The sequence below is a fragment of the Lepisma saccharinum genome, chromosome 8 (genome assembly GCF_977018435.1).
Source record: "Lepisma saccharinum chromosome 8, izLepSacc3.1, whole genome shotgun sequence".
In the NCBI taxonomy this organism is placed as follows: domain Eukaryota; kingdom Metazoa; phylum Arthropoda; class Insecta; order Zygentoma; family Lepismatidae; genus Lepisma; species Lepisma saccharinum.
In genome coordinates this window covers 79,300,690-79,328,149 of record NC_139236.1, presented here as the reverse complement: position 1 = coordinate 79,328,149, position 27,460 = coordinate 79,300,690, and the positions used below count along the sequence as shown (strand labels likewise).

At 36.4% G+C, this 27,460-nt stretch overlaps 1 protein-coding gene across 8 annotated transcripts in view; it reads left to right on the top strand.

The window, feature by feature from the left end:
- Positions 1–21,840, top strand: part of capt (adenylyl cyclase-associated protein 1) — a 91,177-nt gene extending 69,337 nt beyond the window's left edge. For 7 of the 8 annotated variants that reach the window (XM_083127051.1, XM_083127046.1, XM_083127049.1 and 4 more), the window contains exons 2-10: positions 437–569; positions 1,628–1,823; positions 3,390–3,475; positions 4,735–4,862; positions 8,816–8,968; positions 9,306–9,478; positions 13,871–14,077; positions 14,486–14,629; positions 20,340–21,840. In XM_083127051.1, the coding sequence (XP_082983177.1) occupies positions 445–569; positions 1,628–1,823; positions 3,390–3,475; positions 4,735–4,862; positions 8,816–8,968; positions 9,306–9,478; positions 13,871–14,077; positions 14,486–14,629; positions 20,340–20,423 (1,296 nt within the window). In that variant the 5' untranslated portion in view covers positions 437–444 and the 3' untranslated portion in view covers positions 20,424–21,840. The remainder of the gene's footprint in view (positions 1–436; positions 570–1,627; positions 1,824–3,389; positions 3,476–4,734; positions 4,863–8,815; positions 8,969–9,305; positions 9,479–13,870; positions 14,078–14,485; positions 14,630–20,339) is intronic. The other variant, XM_083127047.1, reaches the window with a different exon arrangement.
- Positions 21,841–27,460: the final 5,620 nt, after the last annotated feature.

Sequence of the window (27,460 nt, the reverse complement as noted above, 5' to 3'; positions counted from 1 at the left end):
CAATTTTCAGCTACGTATCAAACATGGTACATGAAATATTCTTTGGTTTATGAAAAAAATATGCTGCTTTGTCTACATTTTGCCTTTTGCCAGCAGTTGATACTTGAAATGTAACGTGAGAATTTTGTGTTGAAAATGAAATTACTTTCAGTTTGATAAGAGACCAATTTCCCTCAAAACAGCATTGTGCATTTTTTTTAAAGTTAGTTAGTTTGCTAGTTTACATTGTCTATGTTCACTTTAAGTCAATGTATGTGTACATTATGTGAACATCACTTGCCAAATACTGCTCATTTCAAAATTAGGAGTGTTACCTGTGGAAATATCAAATGACATTTTCTCTATCTGTAAAATTGGCTTTAGATATAAGTGTAGATTATGAATTTCTATGTTTTAGAAACGTTTGAATGACTTTAAATTAACTTTTAACTTACAGGTGACAAGATGGCTGCTTCATTAGAAGTATATAACGATATAATCCAAGGACCTCTGCAGGATTACTTGCAGTACTCCAGGCAAATTGGCGGAGATGTAGCCACACATTCAAAGATGGTGGATGCAGCCTTTCAGTAAGTATTGACAGATAGAAATAATTATTTTTTCATTGGATGATGCATGATAAGCACATTGACATAGTCACTTCTGTTGTTTCACGTGTGTGGAAAGCAACAGATCTTGATCATTCCTTTTGAAAAAGAGAAAGTAATAATAATAATTGCAAATATTTGTGCCCTTCTGTGAATTATATGTGCATAAGATGCCACTGAAGGCTTTCAAGTACTTTACAATTAAGGTGAACAGATGTGCCAGTTTTTCCGAGACAGTCCTAGTTTTCACCTAGAGCTTGCAATGTCCCAAGAGATAACATTGGGATGCTCAATTGTTCTGGTTTTTAACAATCAAGGGTGTCTACCAGTCTGGAAATCCTGGAAAAGTCGGTAAAATATTTTGTTCTGGAAAATCATAGAAATTTACTGAGTTTCTGGAAAAATCAAAATTTTTGCAGTATGTTTATGAACAAAGAAAAATAACAAGCAGAAGCAAGAAATTTTAAGGTTTTTTGCAGGCAAACCATACTTCATTTTGGTATACTTAGTATTACAGTTAGTTATAGTAGAAATTGCATATGATGTACTCCAGAAAAGGGAGTCATGTTTTGCACTATTTTCATGTAGAAATATACTACAGTATGTGGCTATTGACATTTATCACTTTAGTATGGCAATTTTTGGGTTGCATTTTTTTATATTAGTATCAATACATCTGCCACGAAATTTTACTATAATTATATATTATTTATGGCATAATATTTATGATTTTTTATAAAGAAGAACTATTTGTTTATTATTAGTCAAAATGTGGCAAGTAATAAGTAAAAGCTCATTCCTAATTGTCTCTATCAAGCAATCAATTTCTATTTGGTCTCCCTTCTTGCCATTAACTAGGATCTGAAGTGAATATTCTAAAAGCTGTGGTGTTGCAGCTACCACACTGAATTTCAATTGCTGAAACAAAGTATAAATTTTAGTGTTCTTTTTTACCTTTCTTTCTTCTGAAAAATCTGGTCAGCATATTGTATACTCAAGAAGCAATCTTTAATGCTATTTTATGCCTTTTTATCTTTCAGAGCTCAGAAGGATTATCTTATAATTGCAACCAAAATAAAAGCTCCAAGCCAGCCAGAACAAGCGAAGTTACTTAAGCCAGTATCACAAACGCTGGAAGCAATCGTATCTTTCAGAGAGAACAATAGAGGATCAGAATACTTCAACCACATAAGTGCAATTAGTGAATGCATGATGGGACTCGGATGGGTGACAGTGGTAAGTTGTGCCCACATTCGCATACGTACTCTCAGTAAAATGTTCATGATCATAGATGCAGCTCTCTTAGGAATTTTCATAATTCCAATTTTAAGAAATCAGAGCTTAATGTCTTAACATTTTATTACTCAACTTGTGGATTTACCTCTTTATGAAGTATCGTATAGTTATCTCTTTTGGGGCCTTCAAGATGGCGCACTAATAGTGTCGTCACCTACTGATCAAGGGGTCCCGGGTTCGATACCCGGTGGAGGCACATAGTGGTTTGGATCCCACTTTAAACTGTAGGTCCAGTCTCGATTAGCCTTACTGTGCATAAAGTGGACTTCAAATACCAAATCAAGTTCCCTCTGTTCACATACGTTATTACCAAGGAATGGATTTATATGTAGTAAAAATGTGCTAAATATGTAAATACATGTTTAGTTATTTTCACCAAAATATGGAGTTAAATATGGACTTAAAATTGTAAAAATTTACCTTTTTAATATTATGAGGCACTACACCAGCTACATAAAATACAGCCCCAGTATTGCAACTATTACCGTGTTTTACAATAGCAAAAGCAAACAGTTGGGAGGTGTAAGATTGAAAAAAAGAAAAAAAATACTTTATTGTTCGGATGACATAAAACTTGTAATTGACACAATTGGAGGGTAAAAGAAGGTTGAAAACTGATGTTTGTTTAACTGCCCTTCAGACTTTATAAGTTATTCTCAAGAAATTCACCCAACTTTTTCCGGTCACACAGAGACATGTAGTTATTGTGCGAATACAAAGTATATGTTGAAAAATGTTCTGAAATATGAAAATAATATGTAAAAATAACTAAAATATGTGAAATATGAGCCAAAACCTTATATATGTAAAAATATGGAAAATAAAAATGGAATTTTTCGAGTCTACATACCGTGATGGACAAAGATAATACAAAATATAACTGATTTCAGCTTCATACATAAATATGTATTTACATATAAATCCATTTCCTGGTTATTACTTTCACATATTGTGATACTGATCCTTACTATTTTTTTTATGAAACGTGTGTTTTCGAACTTTTTAGTTTGAATTGAAAGGTCTGATAAATCAAAGACTGGCTCGGAATCTCAGTTGGTACAGAATATGCCAGAGACCTTGGTTTGAGTCCTAGTTGAGCACTTAGGAAGCTTTCAGGCAACATGCAACAGGCTACAAACGACACAATATTCACACTGGAGCAGCAAGCGACAAGCAACACGAGCCCCTTCAGTCCAAAGCAAAACATTCACCACCCATGCACGAACAATAGACAGAGGCGACACTGTGCACAGTATTGAGAAAATGGCCCAGTCCAAGTTGCAAGTGCAGCTTTGATTCGAAAGGGTGAATTGATTACTGAGGGTTTGTTTCCAAGCAACACGTGCCTTTTGTCACTTCAGTCTGAAATCTCCCTTAAATTTTACTTAGTATAACTCCTGTGCCTTTCAAACATAAGGTAGTAGTATTGTAGTAGGTAATTTAAATGAGTGTTTACAACATGTGTGAAATATTACAAATAAATTAATATCCTTGTTATAATTTCAGACACCAACTCCTGCACCATACGTCAAAGAGATGAATGATGCTGGACAATATTATTTGAATAGGGTACTGAAGTTCTTCAAGGAAAAGTAAGTACATGCTAAGCATTCAATTGGGTATAGGATTTCAAAATATAATTATGCATTGATGATTAGCAGTAATTAAAGCAAATTTTAAGAATGTACCAATCGGAGTATACTTTAGATTTCTTGTTTCAGTTTAAATTTAAATCTTGTATAATGCGGTTTAGAAAATTCATTTAAAAATCTGATGTATCTGAGTACATTCCTTCAGTTTTTGACAACATTAATTGTCCTCATCAAGGGGTGGAAATGTTAGTGCCAAAAACATAGATTGCATTAACAGTGTAAGAAGAATGTTCAGTACTCTATTGGTACTCAAAGGCATATCGGTGCATATAAAATTGCTAATTATTTAACATTATGTATGATATTTCTATAAATAGTGTGTAGCTTAATGTAAAGTACTGCCTTTTACGTTTGAAGAATAGTAAGGTGTAAACAATTTACCTTGGTTTTGTCAAGTAAATGTCTCATTTTGTATTATACTCACCTGGTTACGTTCGGTTATGAAGGAAGTAAATGGGCCAATCAAATTCTTCATGGAAGATTTGCAATTTTATATTTGATTGGTAGAGTATCAGTAATTTTTACATCAGAACTTTACTGCAGTGGTTCCCAAAGTGTGTGCCACGGTGCCCTGGGGTGCCATGGCTGGCTTACAGATGCACTGCGAAATGTTCCAATATTTTCACTGAAATGACACTTACTACAAGTATATGCTTATTTAGTACTTTTTACATGAAAAATGTTTCTGAATTTGAAATGTAACCACACACACTGAGCGTTGCAAGAGTTAGGCCTGTATTCTTATTTGGGCGCCGTAGAAAAATCTTGAAACACTAAGGGTGCCGTGAAACAATAAAGTTTGGGATCCCCTGCTTTAGTGGAAACAGTACAAACATGTCATGTTAGCCAATCCCAAATGTATACTCTTTTTCATATCAATTACAAGCATGAACTTGTGTGTGTGTGTGTGAGGGAGAGGGAGAGATTTTAATAAATTTACAATGTGTAATAACAGTTTTTGAACATTGATTGTTACTCTGCAGCTTGTAAATATAACTCTGTTTAATACTGAAGTGTTACTAATCATTTGTTGTAACTAACGTTATATTTCATTGTGTATATAACACTTCAAAAGACAGATGTAACATGTGTTGAAACATCGAGTATTAAAAAGGTGTAATCAAATGCACTTCTTAGTAGTTCTATGCGATTCCATCTTTCAAAGAGTATAACTAATACTTTTTACCTTTTCTTAACAGAGGCAAGGTTCACGCAGACTGGGTGAAGGCTATCAACCAGACTCTCGGTGACCTTCAAAAGTTTGTAAAACAATACCACACGACAGGCTTGGTGTGGACCGGAACGGAAGCTTTCAATGAAAACTTAGGTAAATATAACATCATCATTCCTCAGCCATCTTTGTTTATATATTTGCCAATATTTTAGTTTATGGTGTTCTTTTTTCTTCACACAAGTTTCGGTGACAATCACCAGCAAGTTAGAATCTGACCGTGATGCTAATTTTTAGCAACAAGATAAATCATGGGTATATAGGGTGACCAACTCTCCCGAACTGACATTCTATTTCTCCCATATATTTCAGTACAACCAAGATCGTGAAATTGCAACCTATTCCAAGTTCGGCGAGCCATACAAAACTTCAAGTCAGCTGCACTTTTAACCTTTGGCGAGCGGAAGTGACATCATGTCTTGCTTAGTTTTGCAGCAGCAGTGGACAAATGTATATTGGTTAGGACTAAGAAGCATGTAAATTTTTTGTTTAATATCAGGGGGTATCAAAAAGTTTTGCCTGTTGAGGTATAATTTGTTTAATAATGGAAAGATTGAAACAATGAACATACATATAGTTTGCCTGTAGTGTCCTCTACTCAGAGTTACCCTTCCACACAGTTGCCACCACGTTTGATGCATTTGTGCCAGCATTTTATCCAACCCTCAAAACCAGTTTGGAAAAATTCCACAGAACACTCCCTGCCCCACCGTTTAGAGCTGTTTTAACCTCCTGTAGGTCATCGAATCTCATGCCACAAAGCACAGACTCAGCTCAGACTTTATGGTATCCCAAACTCTCAATCATTGCATGTGCTGACCCATAGGATATGTCAGAAATTTCCTGGATGGTGATGCTTCTGTTCTCTCGAATGAGCTCATCATCCCTGTGGCGGTTGTCGTCGGTCAACGACGTTGATGGCCTGCCACTCCTTGTCATGTCCACACTTCCGGTTTCTCCCACTTTGAACTTAACTACTTAAGTCTGAGCTAAGTCTGTACTTCATGGCATGAGATTCGATGACCTACAGGAGGTTAAAACAGCTCTAAACGGTGGGGCAGGGATTGTTCTGTGGAATTTTTCCAAGCTGGTTTTGAGGGCTGGATAAAACGCTGGCACAAATGCATCGAACGTGATGGCAACTGTGTGGAAGGATAACTCTGAGTAGAGGTTCGTACACATAGAGGTGCTGACTGTGCCAGTGACCATTATTTAGTAATTGCTAAATTAAGAGAAAGACTCTCAGTGATAAATCATAAGCAACAAAATCTAAAAGTTATAAAATTTGATACAGGAAAGTTTGCTGATGAAAGAATTAAGAAAGATTACCAAATTAAACTGTCAAATAGATTTGAGGTTTTGCAGGATTTAAATGATGATGAAAATATAAATGAAACAGACGTAAATAAGAATTGGGAGCACATACGTAATGCAATAGAATCAGCAGCTAAAGAAAGTATAGGATACCATAAACCGAGAAAAAGTAAGCCATGGTTTGATAATGAATGTCATAATCTAATAGAAATAAGAAATCAGGCTAGACTTAGGTGGTTAAATAACTCGGATGATACAAATCTAAGCAATTATAATACAATAAAGCGAGAAGTTAACCGCACGTTTAGAAGTAAAAAAAGAGATTACTTGAAAAGCAAAATTAACGAAATTGAAACAAACAGCAAAAATAAAAATATCAGAGATTTATATAAAGGTGTAAATGAATTTAGAAAGGGGTGGCAACCTAAAGTAAACTTGATAAAAGATAAAGACGGTGATTTTCTAGCTGACCCATGCGATATTCTAAATAGATGGAAGAACTACTTTAATGACCTTTTAAATGTCCATGTAGGAGATAAATCAGAAGTAAATGAAGTACACACAGCAGAACCTTTAGTTCCAGAACCTAACTTGACTGAAGTTAAAGATGCTATTAAAAGGCTTAAGAATAACAAAGCACCTGGCATTGATTTAATACCAGCTGAGTTAATTAAATATGGTGGAAATTCATTAATATGTCAAATTCATAAATTAATTTGTTTAATATGGAATAAAGAAGAAATCCCTCAACAGTGGAAAGAATCCATAATTGTTCCTGTGTTTAAAAAAGGTGATAAAATGAACTGCAATAATTACCGTGGAATTTCTCTACTCTCAACAACATACAAAATATTGTCTAACATTCTTTTAACAAGACTAACCCCATATGCTAATGAAATTATAGGTGATTATCAATGTGGATTTAAACGTAACAGATCAACTACAGATCAAATTTTTCACATCAGACAGACACTTGAAAAAAGTGGGAATATAATCAAAATGTCCATCAGCTATTCATTGATTTCAAAAAAGCATATGATTCGGTCAAAAGAGATAAATTATATAATATATTAGTAGAGTTTGGAATACCTAAGAAGCTTGTTAGTATGATCAAAATATGCACCAGTGAAACAGAAAGTAAAATTCGTGTGGGTAATAATATGTCTGACAAATTTATAATTCACGATGGGTTAAAACAAGGAGATGCATTATCTCCATTGCTCTTTAATTTTGCCTTAGAATATGCTGTAAGGAAGGTAAAAGAAACTAAAGAAGGACTAAAATTAAATGGTGTGACTCAGTTGTTAGCATATGCAGATGATGTAGACTTACTGGGGGATGATATAAATACGATTAAGAATAATGCTAAAATATTTTTCAAAACTGCTAAAGAGATAGGTTTGGAAGTTAACAAAGAGAAAACTAAATATATGCTTACAGGCCGAAACCAAGTGTTAGGTAATAATCAAAATCTAATTATTGATAACAACTCGTTTGAACCAGTTTCCAAATTCAAATACTTAGGAGTAATATTAACAAATGAAAATTATATTAAAGAGGAAATAAAAAGTAGGCTTAATTCAGGAAATGCATGTTACTTCTCTCTTCATAAACTTTTGTCTTCTCGTTTAATATCTAAGAAACTAAAAGTTAAAATATACAAAACCGTAATTTTGCCTGTAGTATTATATGGATGTGAAACTTGGTCCCTTACATTGAAAGAGGAACATAAATTGAGAGTATTTGAAAATAAGATCCTTAGGAAAATCTTTGGACCTAAAAGGGATGAGGAGACAGGTGAGTGGAGAAGGTTACATAATTTAGAACTACATAATTTGTATTCATGTCCAGATATTATTAGAATAATTAAATCAAGAAGACTTAGGTGGGCAGGCCATGTGGCACGAATGGGAGAGGAAAGAGGAGTTTACAGGATTCTTGTTGGGAAACCAGATGGTAAGAGACCTGTAGGAAGGCCAAGACGAAGATGGAGGGACAACGTTGAGATGGACCTAAAGGAAATCGGTAGGGATGGAAAAGAGTATATAGATCTTGCTCAAGATAGGGACAGATGGAAGGCCTGTGTTGCTGCAGCCATGAACCTTCGGGTTTAAGAAGGCTAGAGAGTTAGTTAGTTAGTTAGAGGACACTACAGGCAAACTATACGTATGTTCATTGTTTCAATCTTTCCATTATTAAACAAATTATATCTCAACAGGCAAAACTTTTTGATACCTCCTTGTATTATCCATTCCATAAATATTTGCTGGAGTGATGCTGTGCCATTAAAAATGTGCAAAATTTGTCGTGACTAGATCTCCCGTAAATTCAATGCTGAAAGTTGGAAATCTCTTTTAGATTCATGGCCGAAAGTTGGTCACCCTCTGGGTATACCCCACTTCAAATTGACACAGTTATTGTCATATGTGTATATTAATCATTCTCTTGTTATTAGATGCATCATTGCTTTTCAATAGCACTCAATTTGATATGAATAAAAGAAGCAAAATGGTGAATGGAGAAAAGCTGGTAGTTGTAATAAATATCAGTGTGTATTGAGGTATGTCACGGTACCAACACATGCATGTCTTTTGCACAACGTTTGGGTGATTGTTTGCTAACTTCACGAAAGGGTTCACAAAAATTTGTAGTGTATTTCCTGATTCACTTTGCCTCTTCTCGTGGTGTTGTGGCTGTTTTGCACTAAAGAAGTATTTACAATTTTCTATTTCCAGTAAATAAATCAGGAGGCATACCCCCTCCTCCTCCAGGCCTCCCACCACCTCCTCCAGTTATGCCTTCCGGGGATCTTCCAGAAGCAGACTCAACTGCTCAGGATCGATCAGCTCTTTTTGCTCAAATTAACCAGGGAGAAGCGATCACAAAAGGTTCACTGGTCTTTGTATCTATTTACTCTTGCATGCTGTTTGGAAAAAAAAAACACAAAAGTAATTTGTGTTGAAGGTTGAAGCAAAATCTTAACAACAGCACAGTCCCTAATATTATATAATATAATATTGTGTAATATTATCATGAAGAGCATTAAAGGAACTCCTAAAATATTTAAAACTGGTTATCTGTGTTCTTTTAAATATTACATGAGTTGAAAATGAGAAAGATGCTTATTTATTCAAATATTAAGTTAAATAGAATTGACCGACACCAATAAGAGTACTTATTAATTGGTCCCATCCATAATTCAAGTATCTTATCCTTATGTTTTAGGTTTGAAAAAGGTAACATCCGAGATGCAGACACACAAGAACCAGGCACTGCGTACTGGCCCTGCCCCATTTAAAGCACCAGCGAGTACACCAAAGCCTTTCGGTTCTCCAGCAACAAATGCTGTTACTGAGAAACCACCAAGGCTACTGAAGGAGGGTAAAAAGTGGATGGTGGTAAGTTTTTCTTAAATTTCATTCCAATTGCTTCATGCTGGTTAAAATGTCAGCAGAAAAAGGAACATTTTCTTTTGTCCTTGCAAGTATCCCAGCCGTAGATATATTCAGATTGATTGATAGTTGCATGACCAGAAATTTCTTAACAGTGAGAGGTGTAGTTTCCTTCATAGCGTGGGAGGAGCCCAATGAAAGGATCTACGTAATGATGTTATTTATATACAAAAAATACATGCATATACAGTGTGTAATGAAAGTACAGGGCCAATCTTCAGGAATGGATTCCTCATGCATAGAGAAAAAAAAGTATATCAATATAGGTCCAGAAATATGTAATTTCTGAGTAATAAGATTTGCAAATACAAGGCACGTCCAGAAAGTAAGTTCCGTTTGGTAATAAAATTAAATTGTGTACAGATACAGAAAAGTTATTTATTGCACAAAATTCTACAACTCTTAAACTACTTTTCCACATAACTGCCGAAATTTTGCAGGCATTTGTCATAGCGTGGCACAAGTTTTTGTATACCTTCTTCATAGAAATTTGCCGCCTGTGTCTTCAACCAGTTGGAAACAGTTTCTTTCAGCTCGTCGTCATTGTTGAAGTGTTGACCGCCAAGGAAAGACTTGAGATGTAAGAACAGATGAAAGTCGCTAGGAGCAAGGTCAGGGCTGTACGGAGGATGGTCAAACACGTCCCAGCCAAATCCCTGTAGGAGGTTTTTCGTCACATTTGCAGTGTGTGGTCGTGCGTTGTCGTGAAGAAAAACAACACCTTTTGACAGCAATCCTCGGCGCTTATTCTGTATTGCGCGGCGCAATTTCCGAAGTGTCTCGCAATAAGCATCTGCTGTGATTGTTTGACCACGCGGTAAGAAATCAATGAGTAAGATGCCTTTCCAGTCCCAGAACACTGTGCACATCATTTTTCGAGGTGTCAAGATTTGCTTTGGCTTAACCTTTGCTGGGGATGAAGTGTGCCTCCATTCCATTGATTGCCGCTTACTTTCAGGGGTGTCGTAAGAAACCCAAGTTTCATCTCCTGTGACTATCTGTGTCAGAAATTCTTCGCCGCTTTCAGCATAACTGGTCAAAAACTGAAGTGCACTACCCATCCGTTTTGTTTTGTGTTGCTCAGTAAGAATCTTTGGTACCCAATGTGAGCAAAGTTTACGAAATTTCAGTTTTTCGGTAACAATTTCATGCATTAGAGATCGTGAAATTTGGGGAAATTCCATAACGAGAGCACTAATTGTAAACCTTCGGTTTTCCTGGATCTTGTCATCAATCGCGTGAACCAGTTCTTCTGTAACCAAAGATGGACGCCCACTTCGTTCTTCATCGTGCACATCACTACGTCCGTCATTGAACTGTCGGACCCATCTTCTCACCATTGAATCACTCATCGCATTTGGTCCGTAAACATCGCAAATTTGCCGATAAATTTCACTTGGTTTCACTTTCCTTGCATTCAGAAAACGAATCACAGATCTGATTTCACAAGCGGCGGGATTTTCAATCAACACCGACATTGTAAAGAAGCACAACAAAGCGTACGTGACTGACAGCGATCTCCAAATGGCTCACGTTTCTTCTCCTTGATACAGAGTGTCTACCGCGCATGTGCGGAACTGCGATCGCAGCACTGCAGCGAAGATAAATTGAAACGGAACTTACTTTCTGGACGTGCCTTGTATGATGTTTATTTATTCGGATTATGATACAATCTGTTGACATTGCCTTATCCATTCCTGATATTTCATCCCGAGTTTTTTGTGTAGAGAAGGCACAAGGAATTATATGTATTAAAGTGGGTCTGAAAATACGTAATTTTGGCATTGGCATAGTGGTAATACTGTTACCTTGCAACCAAAGGATCCTTTGTTCGATCCCTGGTTCAGATCGTACTTTAAATCTTGAGTATCCTCTCGGGAGTCAAAAAGGACTAAAGCAAACTTTGATAGTTGTTTTTCAACATGCCACTATCAGCTGTTATCAATTCTGCAATAGCTTATACGTAGAGTCTCGTTTATCTGACCTTTGCTTGTCCAACATTCCGTATTATCCGACATACCACTGGAAAAAAAAAATCATCAATCCGCAACAAGAACTGGAAGTTGCGAGCGTGAGCATAGTCTATTTTTAGTTTCTCCCGACTCTACTGTGTGGTGTACCTGCCTACTCTATGACTCATGTGTCTGTCATTCGCTACTCAGTGCAGTGATTACTGTATTAGGTTCATAATGTGTAAAATTATAACATTAGTTTGACGTTTAATAGGCTTTTTCTTAACACCTACCTATTATCCGACATTTTCGCTTATCCGAAGCTCTGCCGGCTCGTTTATGTTGGATAAGTGAGACTTTACTGTATTATTGTTTTAAATACACCTAACATACCGGGTGTTCTGAATAGGACTATAGTAAAATATTTTTTTATATTCCCTTTGCTTACAATGATTTATTTACAAGACTTCTTACATACATACATAAACTCAGAAAGTTTTGTTACATGCCTACTTCACTTCACCATGCACACCATTGGTGGCACGTCAAATGTCTAAATGGTATTCCACCTTAGCGTGTACACTCTTGTATTTGTGGCATCACATTGTTGATTGCAGCATGAATTCTTTCATGGAAGTTGGCAGTTCTCGAACATTTGTAACGTACACCTGGTTCTTAAAACCCCATAAGAAAAAGTCGAGCATAGTAAGGTCTGTTGACCGTGGTGGTCACATCATGAACCGAGCTCCTCTCTCAATCCATTGCATTGAAGTGGTTATCGAAGAAACATTTGACTTCTTTGGCAAAATTGCATTGGGCTCAATCTTGCTGGAAGATTGTTCCTTCTGGAAGTTGAGGCACAGCATATTCCTGTCATAGGCGTAGCTAGAACTTTATATTTGGGTGTGCACAAAGAAAAAAAATGAGGTCTTGTACCTTTTTAATAGCATATTTTGCAACACAATCACTTGGCTCTTTAACTGCACTGATGTTTGTAAAGGAATATAAATTCACTAAATGACTGTTGAAAATTTCTGAATATATGTAGTAGAAAAAATCAAATTGCATAGAAATTACACACACACAAAATGTTCATAAATGCAAACAAATACATCAAAATACACGCCATCTATACTGCTGGACAAAAAAAACCGGACACTTGCATTTTTTGTGATAACGCAATGGGTCGATAAAAGCTCTGGTACAAGGGCTAACTAAATGTTGCAGAAACTGAATTAAGTACGAATGCATAAACAAAGTCCGAGCCTATGAATGGTGCATATGGTACTACATGATCTGCCGAACATTCTGTAATATACCTGCGAGCTGTTATTGCAATTCAGATGTCAAATATTAAAGTGTCCGGTTTTCATTGTCCAGCAGTATATAACAAGAGACGTCTGTCAAAATGTACAATGTTCTTAAACTCATCAATAACTTCATTTACATCAATAGACTAAGCTTTTTCCTATTCCACAAATAGCAAGAGCAGGGCTTCCAATCTATCCTGCTTCTGAGTTGCTCTTAATTTAGTTTTAACTTGGGTAAGCTTGGAGAAAGCTCTCTCACACGTGCAGCTTGTGACGTATAGAAGAAAAGCGCTGTAGTACAGAGTATAATTCAGTAAATATCTTCTTTCTCCAATGACATCAAAAAATCGAAAATCTATAGACATTCGTTTCATCAGCGATAATGCACACGTTTGTACCAAGTAATGACATTTTCAACTTCTTACAAACTGCCGCTTATTTTCTCTCTTATTGAAATATCTGTCTTTAATTCTCTTTGATATAGCAGCCCATTAGGCACACCCTGTAGCTACGCCTATGATTCCTGTAACATGGTCATGTACAGATTTCAATTCTGTGACGTCCATATGGTAACTGAACCAATCTTTATAGCTCCTGTGCATGCACAACCTGCCATTAAAATTTCCCCAGTGACTCTTCAAAATCATTGAATTCGGTTATTTCAATGTTACAAATTATAACACCATTAAGCCTTGTTTCCATGATATGAAAAAATCCAATATGCTGACCAAGGCAGAAATTTATTTTATTATAAAAAATGTTACAAAGTTTTCTCTTATTATAGTCCTAAGCAGAACACCCTGTATATATTGTTTTCCATATAAATAAAGCTTCTGACACCATGTGCTGGGCAAAGCATGTTTGTGTTACCTGATTACCTGTCAGAGAGCAGCAAGAGAAGAAAAAATAGTACACATTAAAATAGAACTTTAAAAGTTCTGACTTTTTCACCAGCTTCCCTCTGGCAATGTCAAGAATAAAATGGGAGTTGAAACTAGGTGTGAACAGTAAGAGCAGCAGGAGAATACTGGTTGTATGGATAGGTATACATATATACTTTTGTTTTTCACCCATAGGAGTATCAGAAGAACAACAACAACTTGGTTATTGACGAGGTTGAGATGAACAACGTAGTCTACATGTTCAAATGTGAAAACTCAACTCTGCAAGTCAAAGGAAAACTTAACTCAATCGTGTTGGATTCATGTCGCAAATCGTCTGTTGTGTTCGATGCAGTTGTTGCTTCTGTAGAATTTATCAACTGCCAGTCTGTTCAAATGCAGGTAAGAGTTCTTGTAAAATGTATTTTTATTGTTAAGTCAGAAGGGATGTGATTGTGTTCATTTATGAACATTCAGTGTGAATGTGATTTCAGGGTTATCACAGATCTGGAAATCATGGAAAAGTCAGGGAAATGAATTTTTTTCTTTCCTTTCAGGATTGAAAACCGAACACATTCCATTTAAAAATACCCCAAACTGATTTCTTTCCTTTTTTGTGGGGGAATATCTTGTATGAAAATGTTATGTTAATTTATTTTTCATCATTTATTTTCAACTGTTGAATAATCTTCATTTCAAGCTCTTAGAGGACAAAGATTTGTTAAATTATGTACTGATTGCTCCTAAAAGAAAATCAAAACTGTGTGTGTTAATAGTGATAGTCATATTGCTAATGCAAATTCTTTTCAGGTACTATCGAAAGTACCAACAATTTCCATTGACAAAACTGATGGATGCCAGATGTATCTGAATGACGATTCATTGGGTGTGGAGATAGTGAGCTCGAAGTCTTCCGAAATGAATGTAATGGTGCCAAAAGCTGGTGGTGATTATGTAAGTTGTGTTTTGTCATTTCTCTGCTAGGATATGTTCTTATTTTCTTCTCTTGCATACTTTCCTACACATTGTTCAATCACAGATATTTTATAGACACATATTTTTACTTCATAACTGGTGTGAACTCTCATACACCTAGTCATATTTCCTCAGTTGCTATTTATTTATGTTTCCATGATGGTGTAGGGGTAATGCTGTTACTTTGGTAATCAAGGGGATCCAGGTTTGATCCCCAGTGGCAGCACATGGTGCAGTGGTTTGAATCTCACTTTAAAACAGAACTTGGACATACTTTTTGACTCAGCATATTCTTTTTTTGGCACTTTGCGTCCCTGTACCTCTGTACCAATACATGATGAATGCAATATTTAAACACATTATGAAGCTTTTATTCTTAATAGTTGAAATACTTCATTAAAACAACTTCTGATATTAAATGTATGGAAGGAAAAAAGGAAATCTTTCCAATACTGCAATTTTCACCAAAATTGGACAATTTGTTCCACTTATATATATAGAATTTTCAGTATTTTACATTTATTTCCATTATGGATTCTAAATTACTGTATTGCTTATTTGCAAATCCTTTTTGTTAACAGTTTAGCTAAATTACACAAAAATGATCAAAAAAGTTGTAGCTCAACAATAACCGTAGCATGGCAGACATGAAAGAAGAGTTGTCAACGTGACAATGGAGTTATAAAGATCTTGACAATTGTTGAAAAGTCACAGAAGCACAGCTTTCATATTTACAAACAATAAATATAGTCTAATTGGATTCGTTGCAGATATTAGGGGTGAACTAGCAAAATACAGGTTGCGGGAATCAGCAGTTTTCCAAACATATGTCCTATTCTATAGCAAATTTCAGAGTATTAGAGGTGAGGCAGACTCCTACCAAGGTCCGTAAACTGCTAATTTCCCCCCCTCTTGAAGGTCTGGCCATAACTCACCTTTTTTCCAGCCCTCGTGTTTACAACCTCGGCAGGGCTCCTGTGATGTCATCAGGATGAAACTTCTCCGAGTGTCTGCTATTTTCAACACTGTATAGCATACAACATTCTTGTATTTAAGAGAAGAAACACATATTGAAGAGCATCGCAACACAACTTACACAGAATACATGAATGTGATGGTGCATAGAAAAAAATGTAAGTAAGCAAAAACACAAATTTGCTCAGGGTTAGTGTTGGAAAGAATTGGAAAAGGAGCAGCTCTGGATCCATTGTTTTTGCTTCATGGTATTTGTCCTTTTAAATTTTTGGATCCTGCGATTCAAATATCGAATTCCGGAAAAATAAAAAGAAACAAAAAAAGAAGTTCTTGTTTGACAAAACACAAAGTACGTAGTTTCTGTTGTTTTGTTTTTACAATTTCTTCATTTTGTATTAAACAAATGAATGATAAGGCTGATGAAGATTTTTGTTCTCGAGGTGACAGACACACGTACTCAGAACATTTTTTTTCTACCACTCTTGCCTTCACACTAAGGATGGCCAAAAAATATCCAGATTCCGAAAAATTTAAAATCTCTATTCGGAAATTTTACTATCTGAATTTTGGGGATGGAAGTTTATAACCACTTTCCGTTTTTCAGGTCAAATTTATTAACAAAACTCTCAATGTGCTGTATTTTAAGTATCACCTTCTTCATTTCATGATCATATACTCCATAAGTAAAAGTAAAGTGAGCCTCTGTGCTTTATACAACACCATGATGGTGTATAGGGGGTGTGGAGTTAGGGCTCCACAATATCTCGATCACAGCTGAAGGTGAGTGTGATGTGATCAGCACCATGCCCCTGGCCACCTTTAACCTCCCCCCATCCCCCTTATATGATGCTAGCTGGGTGCGGGAGCTGCTTGAACAGGTGGAAAAATCCCGGTTCTTTCCCACAGGGATCAGATCATATACTCCGTAAAAAAAAGAAAATCTGCATTTGGCAATCCCAACTTCACACATCTTGCAAGAACACTGTCATCATCACTAAGCTACAGCCAGGAAGGAATAACCTGGCAGTGACGTCACTCCCTGCTAAGTCAGCGTTGCCAACTGCTATGAAAGGAATCATGGCATGAGTAAGAGTACGAGCAGTAAAGATTGCGGTGCAAACTACCAATCTTCAATTTAATGTTAGCACTGCTAGATGAAATCATCATAATAATGATAAAATGATAAATAAATAAGTAAATAATAATAGTAACATTAACATTTATTAATTAAACAATTGCTGAAAGAACAGGTTATATATTATTGCATAAGGCAAGTCAAAACAGGAATGTGCAAAAATGCCATACCTTTAATCAGCAATGGGAAGCACGTCATTATCCTCCTCTTCTTCACTTGTGCAAGATAGACTGTCATCACTGTCCGAATCTGAATCGTCGCCCACATACACAGTTAAGTTTTCGATTCTTTCTTCCAGAAGTCCATCCTTCTCCCAGTAAAATTCCTCCCATTTCTGTGCGTGTTGTTCTGCTTTCTTCCAGTCCTCACTTGTCACCTGTCGGAAACCCTCTTCTATAAGTTCCTGAACGCTATTTTTTGTGAAGGTAATGTTATTCCTGACGACATAATTTTTCACGTTCCAAATGAGTTTGATGGGATTGAGATCTGCATGGTATGGTGGAATTCTCAACATTTTGTGTCCGTTGCTTTCTGCAATTTTTGTCCATGACGTAACTCTTATAAGCGACCTTGTTTATTTTAACTATTTCATATAATTCGGCTTTCAGCAAACCTTCTGCATGCAGAATATTGTGAGATGACAGCCACGACTTCATTTCATCCTTCCTGCGGTTTGATGTTGGGATTTTTTTCCACTAACTTGTTGTGGTACGGAGCATTGTCTCACACAATAACAGAGTTTGGGGTTATATTTGGAAGAAACTGTTCTTCAAACCACGACAAAATTGTTAGTTTTTATCTCCCCATGATAGTCCCCAGAAGTTGTTTTTGAAAGGAACACTAATTTTGCCCCCTCCACAAATCCATGTTCACCACCGGCATGCACAAAAATAAACCTGGGACCCTTTCCTGTTGGCACTTTTAACCCCCCTGAATCTTTGGAATCCAGCCAAACTTTGGGAACAGTGTGGTGTGTGTTCACGAAACTTTCATCCATGAAAGTGGTGGGATTGCTCTCTGCGCAGTTCTTTAACTTCACGCAAAAATGATTGCCGCAAAGCAACGATGCTGTTTCGTTCAAGGAGTAGCTTCCTGCTGCCTACGCTGTGCTTTTTAAATCCGAACCCTAATTTTCTTAAGATCATACGCAACGACCAATTTTAACCCTGAAAATTCATATTTTCTTGCAGTTCCTTCATCAGTTTATGTACGGTGACAACAATGCCTTTCGTGTATAAATCATGGATTGTTCGGCTCACGACTGCTTCATCAAAAGAATCCAGATTTGTGACACGTTGCTGGGCGTTTGGTCAGTGTTTGCCCGGCATTGAAAAAGGGTTCCTGCTCGCACTCGCAACACCTCTGTCTTTCTCCTTCAAAATTCTCCACACAGATCTTTCACTGACACCTGTTGCCACAGACGTTCTGTGAACAGCTGTTGTTTTGTTTTCATCGCAATCAAAGTACTTATACACATTGAAAACTATTTCTCTTGCATTGCTGTGCAAGGGCTTATGTTTCTTTACACCACTGCTCATTGTACAACAATGACAAAACCAGCAAAAAAAAACTCACTAAAGAAAACAAAATAGCCTGGAATCAATCACTCGCTCATAACTGCGGTTTGTTTCGAAATACTAATGTAGCAGTGTGGGGGTTTGCATGCCTGCATCACCTCTCTTAGAATGATTTCGATTGGTTTGAACATCACCTTGTCGCCTGCTCTAGCGAATGAGCCTTTGCTTCTGGGAGGAGAGGTAAAGATGGGAGATGACGTCACTGCCAAGTTATTCCTTCTGCGCTGTATTGGAACTGGGATTATCATTGCAGGAATGGCACCTTTCTTCAGGCTCTTCTTTGTTGTAATTCCTACTAATTTGGATTTTGAATCACATTCCTAACATTCTGGTATAAAAAGAAAAATAGCAACCTGAAATTTGTCTTTTCAATAACATTTGCTCTTTCGGAACTTCTCCTTGGACAAAAATATACAGTCAACAATATCAGAATTGAGATATTCATGCGCTTGCAGCATAGTGAGACATTATTTATTGTCACTCAGGCACTACAATATGAATCACATAAAGAAAATAACTGGAAATACACAAATACAAGAGCAAGGAAAGAACAGAGAAACATGTTTCCCTTGCTAAAACTAGCAAATACCAAACTTTCCCCAGTGATCTTTCATCCCTATGATGTCACAGTTTTACAACCACCTTGCTCAAATGGGGTGTTATGAATGGACCTTTCAAAGCAGACGGCAAACAAGTCAACGAACCTTGGTTCCTACAGTCTTCAATGTATATGATACAACAATAAAAAAATCGACCTTTGTTGAATCCCCCCCCCCTTTCCAATATCCGCAATGCCTGAATTATCATGGAAGTTATGCAAAATTTGAAGTTTCCATTGGTTTTGTTCCAATGTTAATGAAAAACAGGAATTTATGTAGCAAGACTCTGGTAAGTTGGTACTTACAATACTAATATTAATCAATATTTTGGAAAAAAAAATAATTGTTGCAATTTTCAAGCAATGGTATCGGTATCTGTGGGAATCGGCAGGAGTATTGGTATCAGAATGGGAATCAGTTCAAAGAAGTATCAGCCCTAAGTATGAGGGGAAGTCAAAAATTATTCACACTTTCACCATAACTTTCTACAGGTTAGCCACACTGCCTTCAGTGCTTGGGTGCTGAAAGGTGGTACTCTTGTGGTTACATGGCCAAGGTTTCATATTAATAGCTCCATTTTTCTTACTTTTGTAACAGTAAACATGATCGCTCTGCTGGCAGTGTGCACCAAGGAATAACAGAGGTTAGTGATCCATTTCTCTGGTCTGAAATTCATCGCAGGCTTTCAGTATAGTACAGTAAGGGGGCAGTGCTCTACCGCGTAGAAGTGTGTATGAGTAGATCAGAGGTTAAAAAATGACCGACAGACGGGAAACATGAAGCAGGAGCAGGATGACATCAACCTCCACCACTGATGGGAAGATTCAACAAGCTGAAAATATGATTCTGACGAACAGATGGGTCACAGGGTGGCAGTCGATGAGGTGGCACGCTCTCTGCAAATTAGTCAGCAGTGGCGTGCCCGCAGAGGGTGGTTGGTGGGAGTTATAACCCCTCCCCCCTTGGCCCAGTATTCCTAAACAAGAAGAACGTCAAAGGCAGGGTAAGATGGTAAAATGGGGACCGACTACTAAAGAAAGTGTACATAACCCCCCCCCCTCCCATTTAAAAAATGCTGGGCACGCCATTGTTAGTCACGGTTCTGTTTCCATAATCATCCACGACAAGCTTCAGATCACTGATCTATGTTTTCCCTTGGTGCACACTCCCAGCAGAGCGACCATGTTTACTCTGTTACTAAAGAAATAAAAATGGAGTGATTAATATGAAACCTCGGCCAACTAACCACAAGAGTACCACCTTTCGGCAGGCGAGCGCTGAAGGCAGTGTGTCCAACCTAAAGAAAGTTATGGTGAAAAGTGCGGATAATTCTTGACTTCCCCTAGTACATTCAATTAACAGAATCGTGAAATATTCTAAATTTTTTCTTTCTCTCTTATCAGGCGGAAATGCCAATTCCCGAGCAGTACAAGACAACAGTTGGACCCAAAGGTCTTGTAACGATTGTAGTGGAGAGTAAATCCTAAGGAGAGCATCAGATGGAATACAGTTCCAGCTAAAGACTTCTTCATGCTTAATCTTCACAGAAACAAAAAAAATATATATATATTGGTACAGTGTGAAGGCTGTATGTTATGCATCAGTTACTGTTGCTGGAACTTAATTTTAGCTTATAGTAAAGGTGGTGTGAGGTAATAATTTCTTAAATGAAAGGCAGATTGGAATCCAAGAATTGAAGGAGACTGTGCTTTGAAACTGTTTAACTATTTGTGGAGTCAAACTTTTTTTTCTTTCAAAGTAACAAAAATAAATTGTATCCTGAAAAAAATATGGTATGTAATTTTTATTGCAATGCGAAAGATGTTTGTATGCTGCATGAGGGTATGTCTGCACGTTTGTATACTTCGCAAGGTTTTTCAAGGTTAATTTGAATTTTTTTGTTATAATTTTATCATATGATTAAATGTGAAAGCCATTGTATAACTACTTGACAATTTGCTTGAAATTTTCTGTGCTTGTATCTTTTGTTGAACATATCAACGAATTCCAAATCAGAATTGAACGTTTCTATGCAGAATATAAGCAAAATAAAGTGCTTTTGAGTACAGATTTCCTTCACCATTTGTGAAGCTTAAGTTACCTATGGTGCAGATTAAAGTTTTATTAGTATAAGCCTTAACACAGTTCAGTATGACTGTGTATGTGATAGGAAAGTCTGAATGATGATCATAACAAACAATTCTGAATGTTTTGAACTAGGTACTAAATCTGTTTGGAACATAAGATATTTATAAATATTTGCAATTTTATTGTGTAGGTGGTTGTAGGCTTTGTATAATATTTGAAGGTAGACTTGTGTACTTATTTATGTAATCTAATTAGTAGATTCATGTGTTTCAAGTTGTTTTCTTTTGACATTGCAATAATTTTATGTTGAAAATGCAGTGTTATTTATTTGTATGAACAAATAACATAATAGTGAAAGCTAGAGTTTTTTCTTTTTCTTTTTTTTTTAGAAATTGGCAAAGTGCTACTTCAAACAATGCATATTAGTGTAGCAATATAATATTTGAGTAAAGATTCCTGTCAAACAGGGTTATTGATAAACGCTAGAGGGGAAGGGGATCATCTGTTATACATGGTGTGTCATATTGTGGTTGGTTAGCTGTGACAAGCTTTATCAGTTTTAACAACATGCAAAATTGTTTTGCTTGTGTTGTTGAACTTTTGTAAGTTTGACTAGGTGTTGATGTGCCTTTTCTTTAATAGCACTAATTTATTGACATTGTATCGTTCTGGTGTATTTAGTGTGATATTTTCAGATTCAGTATTATCCTACTAATGTCAGTTCTAGGAAGAATTACCGTTTACAATTTTTTACATCAAGTCTGTAACAGATCATCAAAGGAAGGTAGTGCACATTAATAAAAATCAGTAAGTTAATTGTGTTGAGTTTTATTGTGAAATGCATCAATGTAGTCAAAGATTCAATATCATCACCTACATATAAACAATTTTTAATTATAACAAAATATTTAAACTTTAAGAAACATATATTTGTAATGTACACTCAGTCATATGATAAATATATATTGAAATAATTTCTATAAGACTTATTATAAATGGGATCTAGTGTATTTCTTTTAATGCATTTTGTTTGATAAATTCTCATTGTAAGATGAACCTTATAAACTAATCCACAATTTTCATTCTATAGAGATTTTGTAATTTCATCTGAAACAAATGTAAATATACTTCTCTGCTTGAATATTAGTACAAGTTACTGAATCAACCTTGGGTGAAATTTATGATTTAGAAAGTGTAGAAATGCTTAGCAAGAAAGTATAATATGTGAGTGAAAACAGTATGGGGGTCATCCTGCAAAATGCATAATTACCTTAATCCAGTTATTCGTTACCTTTTGCTCTGTAAGGTATGTGTAATATATCAACGTAATCTCCGGAACCTCATCTTTACATGAATGTACGATACACATCACAATTTTGTTTCATAACTGCTGTCACAATTTTAAAAGTTACCCCTTACAATGGGAAATCCAATGCTATGAGATACAGAAACACCACATGACAACTTCGTTTGGACTCATACTTGCTCAGTTTTCTGCTGTGACATCACCCTAATATGGTACATTGATGCTTGTTTGATTTTCCTTCATTGCCTTTGCACTTTCTTAACCACCTTGTCATCAATAGGGTCTTCCAGGCTGTTGCATCCACAGTGATGTACTCCAGTTTTGATATAACTTAACCATCTTCGGTTTTGACAGGTTTCTCCTTGTGCATGCTTTATACTTGCAAAGACAAAAAAATGTGCATAGTCATAGGTAAGTTACTGTGAAAATGTAATGATTCTATTCAAACTCCTATGTCAAGGCAAAAACTTATTGGACCCTCGTATTTTTGCATCGAAATTCAGTGAACAATGAGAATGTATGGATGAATTGAAGAGAATTCACCTCGTGTTAAGACTGGAGATGAACATAGGTTATGCCTGTAGTTGTCACATGACTTGTATACTAGATTTTTCTAACAAACTTAATTTTTTGTTTATTAGTTTATATTTGCTTAAACATATATAATTAACATATGGAGCACTTATTGATAGTTATGTTAGTAAGGAAGTACCAACTCAAATTTTCACATCAGAATGTGTAATATGAGAACTCTCATTGTTAGCAAGCATCTAGCAACAAGCACTTCTTTCATGCTTCCCACTGACCTGGAAAGTTGGGAAAGATGCAACGTCCTCCAGTTGGACACTAGTCATTACAAAGTTAGTCAGCTGCCCCTTGTGTCGGGAACATGAGAGACTTAAATTCACTAGGGCTTGCTGGGTAACAAGAAATACAACACAGTTTTCAAAGTTAGATGCAGTTTTATAATTACTTATCGTATGCAGACTCACAAGCAATGTACAGATTTACACACGTTTCTTTGCCTTAGTTTTGTCATTTGATGCCTGAGGATGCGAAAAGAAACAATTCTTACAGCATTTCACATCACAATCACTAGCACACAACGTTAGACAAAACAAACCAAAATACACGAAGGTTTCTGCACGTAATCATTATTTCAGCGTATCGCCTTAAAGAAACACAATTAATGCAAACAAATAACAATATTCTTGCATTCCATTTTCTCTTTACCACATGCTTATTGATTCCTCTACCTTCACCTGTTTTCCAAATCAGTCCGTCGTCGGGAGAAAACATTCAGGTGGGTTCATACACTTCCTCAGCCAAGATAGAAAAGTGAGGTCAATACGAACAGATTATGACGTATTTCCAAAACATTTATTTATTTATTTATTTATTATATTGAACTCAACAGGTTTACACCAATTTACAGAGTTCACATTGTAATAGAATAGTACAATTTCTTATACAATACATAGAATAACAATATTGTAGAGTTTCATAACATATTTCCATCTATTTTTCTAGCCAATGTATTCATAACTGTTTTCTTGAATTGGGAATATGACATTGTGAATAAATTGATGCTTTTATTCTCCAACCACAACTGTACCAATCTCACTAAAGTGGTCTGTGACATCTTGCACATAATTTGAAATAACAAACATTTAAAAATCTTAATATCTCAACAAATATTAAGCAAACATTCAAGTTCGTTACAAAGATCAAGTGTTCTTGTTGAAATTTGGTAATGAAAATGAGTGCCAACTGATGACGATGTGTTAAGAGGGAGAGTCAAATGAAGTCCTTAAAAGTCCAATAAGAATTGTGGGACAAACTGTATACAGCTTAAATTTACATGAAGTATCTATCAAGTGTTATTTGCAAAAGGACCTCAAGTCTGCAACACTAATCAAGTGAGCTTCAAAATGGCATTTTTGCTGCATCTACACACTTGCACCAATGAATAGGAGTGGTTTCTTGCCCTCTGTCAACCTAAAACTTATATAAATTTCTCGGCAAATTAAAATTATGCGTACCACACCAGCAAGTTTACTAATGGAGGAGAAAGTTCGACAATGGCATCAGTTTGCAGGCAGATGGGTTGAAAGTCCTTTGCAGTGTCTCATAAGTGACCGCACATGTACCCCAAAGACATGGACATCCGCAGGATTATTTCCAGGGAGGTGCAAGAAAGATATTTTCTTTCCAGGGAGGGGCAAGAAAGGTATTTCTTTCCAGGGGGGGCAAACAAGTCATATTTTCCCCAATAATAGTGTTGTTCCCTCAAGAAACATTGCTTAAATTTGAATTTATCATATTCATGCAATAATTAACACATGTTATAGTGGCTGAAATGAAATTACATGTGTGAAATATATAATTTTTTGTTGACTTTTTGGACCCCCTTGCCCCCCTTCCAGACGTCCATGCCCAGAGACTTATTCTTCTTGAGGTATGTAGGCACTGACTCAAAGTTGAAAATATACGTAGATCAGCAATAGGTCTGTGCTAGAATGCAACAAACTTGTGCAACCCTACTTACAGAAATCTACTAGAGAAGAAACATAACCAACGCTTTTTGCTGATATATTACACTTTTACATGTAATAATGAGAACAAGAGAACCCTTTAACATGTGACAATTAGGGGTCCAGGAGCAAAGGCCCAATTTTCATTAACAAAACAAGTTCCTAACTTTGTGAGATTTTCTTGTAATAGTTCTATTAATTTTTGTGGCACTCCCCCAACCATCCACTTGGGGACTTATTGTTTCACTGCTGGACGGACTTAGGGTTTGTGTAATTTCCCTGCATGTGTTGGAAGCACTCTTGTAGTCAGTTCGTCTGCTTCATTTGTTGTGCATCAGTGTGCGCAACAAGTGCAGCAGATGAACTTACTGGAAATTAATAAAACTATTGAATACTATGTCATGAGTGAAAGAGCGGATGCACTACCTCGAATGAGCATCCTGAACCTCTGACTCTTGGATTGTGGCCAGGAAGGCGAAGGAAGGCAGTTGCCCCCCCCCCCCTTTTTGCTGCTGCACTATGCTAAACCTTATCTACAAAGGGAAATTAAATTGTCTTTGCCCCCCAAGTTTTGGAACGCAATCACTGCCACTGATTGTAGCCATGTGACCTGGTTAGTGAAGTAGGAACAGGATAATGTGAAGGTTCTAAACTGATTCAGTTGGTTCAGAGTGTTGAAGGGAGAATGATCATGTGTCCAAGAACATGAAGATATCATCTATGAATCTGGACCAGAGGATTGGTTTCAAGTTTACTGTTGTACCAGAAAGAGAAAAAAACACTGACTCTGTAGTTTTCAAATCTATGCAGCATCAGGAGATTGAATGATGCAATCATTTGCTTGCCTTGTATCCCTGCCTGTATGTTGCCAAAATGTGGAGCCTTCTCAAAGGCTTGCTACCTTCTTCATTCCTTGTATAGTGTTCTACCATCATGAAGGGGAAAACAATACACATCAAAAGTAGATATTTTTGTCAATGAGAGAAAGAATGGAAGTTATAAATGCCGTATAAAATAAGCTACAAACAGGGCTACCCATCCCCCCCCCCCAAATTCATGTCATGTATCCCCCCAAAAAACATATCATACGTGCCCTCAAACCATATCGTAATCTCCACAAAGTATTTAATTACGACATCGTGTCTACCGAAAGTAACATTTTTGCCAGCTTTACTGAACACTATACTTGATCTGCCCCTACAACCTAAACAGGGGGCCCACCACTCAAGACCACCCCTAAAATCGTTCATCATAATCGAGAATATTGCTTGTCTTGTAATGCAGCTATTAAAACTTCACATTCACCTCATTAAAGTGCCAAACATGCATGCTACTAACATACCATTGTGAGCGAAGCGAGCAAGAAAATTTTTACATCCATTTCTTTGCAGGCATTCAAGAATATTAATTTAAAAAGATGTCAATACATTCTTAGTCTTTTCCAACTTCTCCTTTGGCACGTTCGGGGTCGAAAATGTGTGGGTACCATATCGCTAAATACAGTATCCAAAATTTAATGTTCGAACTCTCTCTTCACTACAGAAGTCCCTTGACAATCTAAGATTTAACACTTTATCTCTCTCTTTAAATTTAATACTCAATCAATTTTAGACTTGCTGTTGATATTGTCTCCTTCAAAAAATTAATTCTCAGTCTCCACACCAGAATTTCTGCAACAGTCTAAGACAATAGCAATACACAAGATTTGGATATCCCCTCATTTTAATGCTTATCCCCCCTTTAACTAAAATACTTGCCGTAATCTAAGAGCTAAGTTGGATTCTGTGCCCCCAAAATTTAATTCAGAATCCCCCCCCCCCGCCAAGAACCCACATGTCAATTAAGGTCTAATATGTAAAAGCTGGATATCCCCCGCCACCTTCGATAATACTCTTAAACACTTTCTTTTTTTCATCTAATGGATTAAATATGGTGCATCTAAGGAGTAAAATCTTTACATATATTTTGGAAAAAGATATAAATGTTGAATTTTATAGTTAAAAGGGAAAAAATCTCGATGGCGCAACCTGTGCCATAATCCCCCTTGTGGGGACCCGTGGCTACAAAGCTTGCAGCAGCTGGATCGCAAAAATTGGAATTTTTTGTCAGGAACATCAGAAAAGAGGGAAAGGCTGGTGATAAAATTTTGACACTTGGTAAATACAGATCTGTCCATAGGCGATATTGATTGCTACATGAGGTGTCAACATTGAATATAGTGTTCACATGACCCGAGAGTCAAATTTAGGCTGATCATTTCTGTAAATACATTGTGGTTATAAATTGTTGAGTGCTTTTGATGTGTGAATTAAAGAACAATACACAAACAAAGCAACCTTTCTTTTAAGCAACAGTAAGAGTTTGTGTTGACATCGACTGAACATACATGTGACCATGGTGGCAAGGTAGGGAACCTCAGCACCAAGATAGCCATTGTGAAAGAGAAAGCTGTGTGTGTGCATTGGTTTCATGAAACCCAATCTGTGACATAACACCTCTGGAATTATTTTCTTTGAGGGGCATTGTCAAAGATAGGATGTACACAAAATCATTGAGGAATTAACAAATTAAAAAGACAAATCAGTGAAGTCATTTG